Source organism: Cygnus atratus, chromosome 22 (genome assembly GCF_013377495.2).
Source record: "Cygnus atratus isolate AKBS03 ecotype Queensland, Australia chromosome 22, CAtr_DNAZoo_HiC_assembly, whole genome shotgun sequence".
Lineage (NCBI taxonomy): Eukaryota > Metazoa > Chordata > Aves > Anseriformes > Anatidae > Cygnus > Cygnus atratus.
This window is the reverse complement of record NC_066383.1, coordinates 5,205,018-5,206,643: the sequence shown is the minus strand read 5'-3', so window position 1 is coordinate 5,206,643 and position 1,626 is coordinate 5,205,018. Positions and strand designations below refer to the sequence as shown.

At 65.0% G+C, this 1,626-nt stretch overlaps 1 protein-coding gene across 2 annotated transcripts in view; it reads right to left on the bottom strand.

Annotated features, from left to right (window-relative positions):
* THY1 (Thy-1 cell surface antigen) overlaps positions 1-1,225 on the bottom strand; it is a 44,462-nt gene extending 43,237 nt beyond the window's left edge. For both annotated transcript variants that reach the window (XM_035555842.2, XM_050715030.1), the window contains exons 1-3: positions 1,141-1,225; positions 698-1,033; positions 1-189 (exon numbers count right to left, since the gene is read on the bottom strand). In XM_035555842.2, coding sequence (XP_035411735.1) covers positions 77-189; positions 698-1,033; positions 1,141-1,177 — 486 coding nt within the window. In that variant the 5' untranslated portion in view covers positions 1,178-1,225 and the 3' untranslated portion in view covers positions 1-76. The remainder of the gene's footprint in view (positions 190-697; positions 1,034-1,140) is intronic.
* Positions 1,226-1,626: the final 401 nt, after the last annotated feature.

The following is a 1,626-nucleotide window of genomic DNA, read 5'->3' as shown; positions in this document are numbered from 1 at the left end:
CTCTGGCGGGGGAGGCGGGTTGGCTGGGGTGCTCCGTGGGGGCGCGGGGTTTTTTGTTTTTTGTTTTTTTTTCCTTTCACAGGGACACGAAGTCCACGGCTTGCAGGAGAGGCAGGGAAAGGAGGAGCAGGAGGAGCCACGAAGTGTTCTGGATCAAGAGGCTGAAGCCGGCGCATTTCTCCAGTTTGTCTGCGAGGATGGGGAACGGGGAGAGAGGAGATGAAATCCCGCGGGAGCAGGGATCGTGGTGGCTGGGAGCCAGGCACAGAAATGCAGCGAGCCCAGCCTGCCCCAGTGCCCATTCCCACCTTGTGCCCATGGAGCGGGGAGGCTTTTGGGGACGTAGAGACCCTGGGGAACACCAAACCCTGCCCGCACCTGAGAGCAGGGACAAGGGGGTGGGCAGCAGGAAGGGCTCTGCAGCTAGAGAGGTGGTCCCAGGGGATGCAAGCGTGCAAAATCCCGCTGCACCCCTGCTCTGGACCACGCATCCCTTGAGTGCTTCACCAGCAGACTTGCCCCCTCTGCTGGGACTGGCTGGGAGGGAAGGGCTCAGGAAACATCGATGAGGCTCAGGGAGGCTTTGGGGACATCACAGGGACTGGGGCTTTCTTTGCTGGCCCTGCCAAACCGAGGGGCGGGGGGGGGAGGAGGGGCTGAAGAGGAGCTGGAGGCCGGGCGCCGCTGTCCCTCTCACCTTTGATGACAGTGATGTTCTTTATCTGGTTGCCGGTGTAGTCGCTGGTGGCCTTCAGCTCGCACATGTAAACCCCCTCATCGCTGGTGGTGAAGCTCTGCAGGTAGAGGCACACCAGGTTCTTGTGCATGGTGACGTTGGCGCGGCTCCGGTAGACGTTTTCGGAGACGCTGATGGTGCTGTGGATGACGTGCTTCCTGTTGTCCTTGGTGATGCTGAACTCGTAGGTCAGCGGGTTGCTGGTTTTGTTCTCGTAGCGGCAGTCCACCCGCAGGCTCTGGCCCAGCAGGCAGGCACTCAGGTCCTTGATCATCTGGCACTGGGCGGCCTGGAGCACTGGGACGGGCGGGCAGGGGTGGGACAGGGGACGGTGAGCACCGGGGACACCCGAGGGGCCTGCCGGCCCCATGGGTGCTGCATCCCACCCGAACCAAGAGCCCTACCTGTCAGGATGACAGCGATGCCGACGGTGGGGTTCATCTTTCCGCCGATGATGTGCCCGGGGGAGGCTGCCGGCGAGAGATGAGCCTGGGCAGGGGGAGAGAAGCAGTCAGCGAGGTCCCCACCCTGGTACAGGGCTGCGCCGGGCGGCACGCACCTCCCGCACAGACGATGCTCTGCAGCTGGCTGCACAGGGAAGAGCTGGAGATTGAGCGCTGCGTGTCCACCAGCGTCACCTTCCCGTGTCCTTAGGCGGTGCCCGCCACCCTCTTTTCCCTGCCTGGATCCCCCTCGTGCCCAGCCCCTCGTGTTCTGCCCCCCCCCCCGTCGCCCCCGCCAGGCTGGCTGCCCGGCCGAGGGGCGGGCGGCAGAAAGCAGGATGCGCCCCCGGTGCCTGCCCGGCGCGGTGCCAGGTGAGGGACCCTTCGTGCGTGCGCCAGCCTGGCCCCCCCGCGGGTGAGCTCAGCAGAGATGACTCACTGCGATGC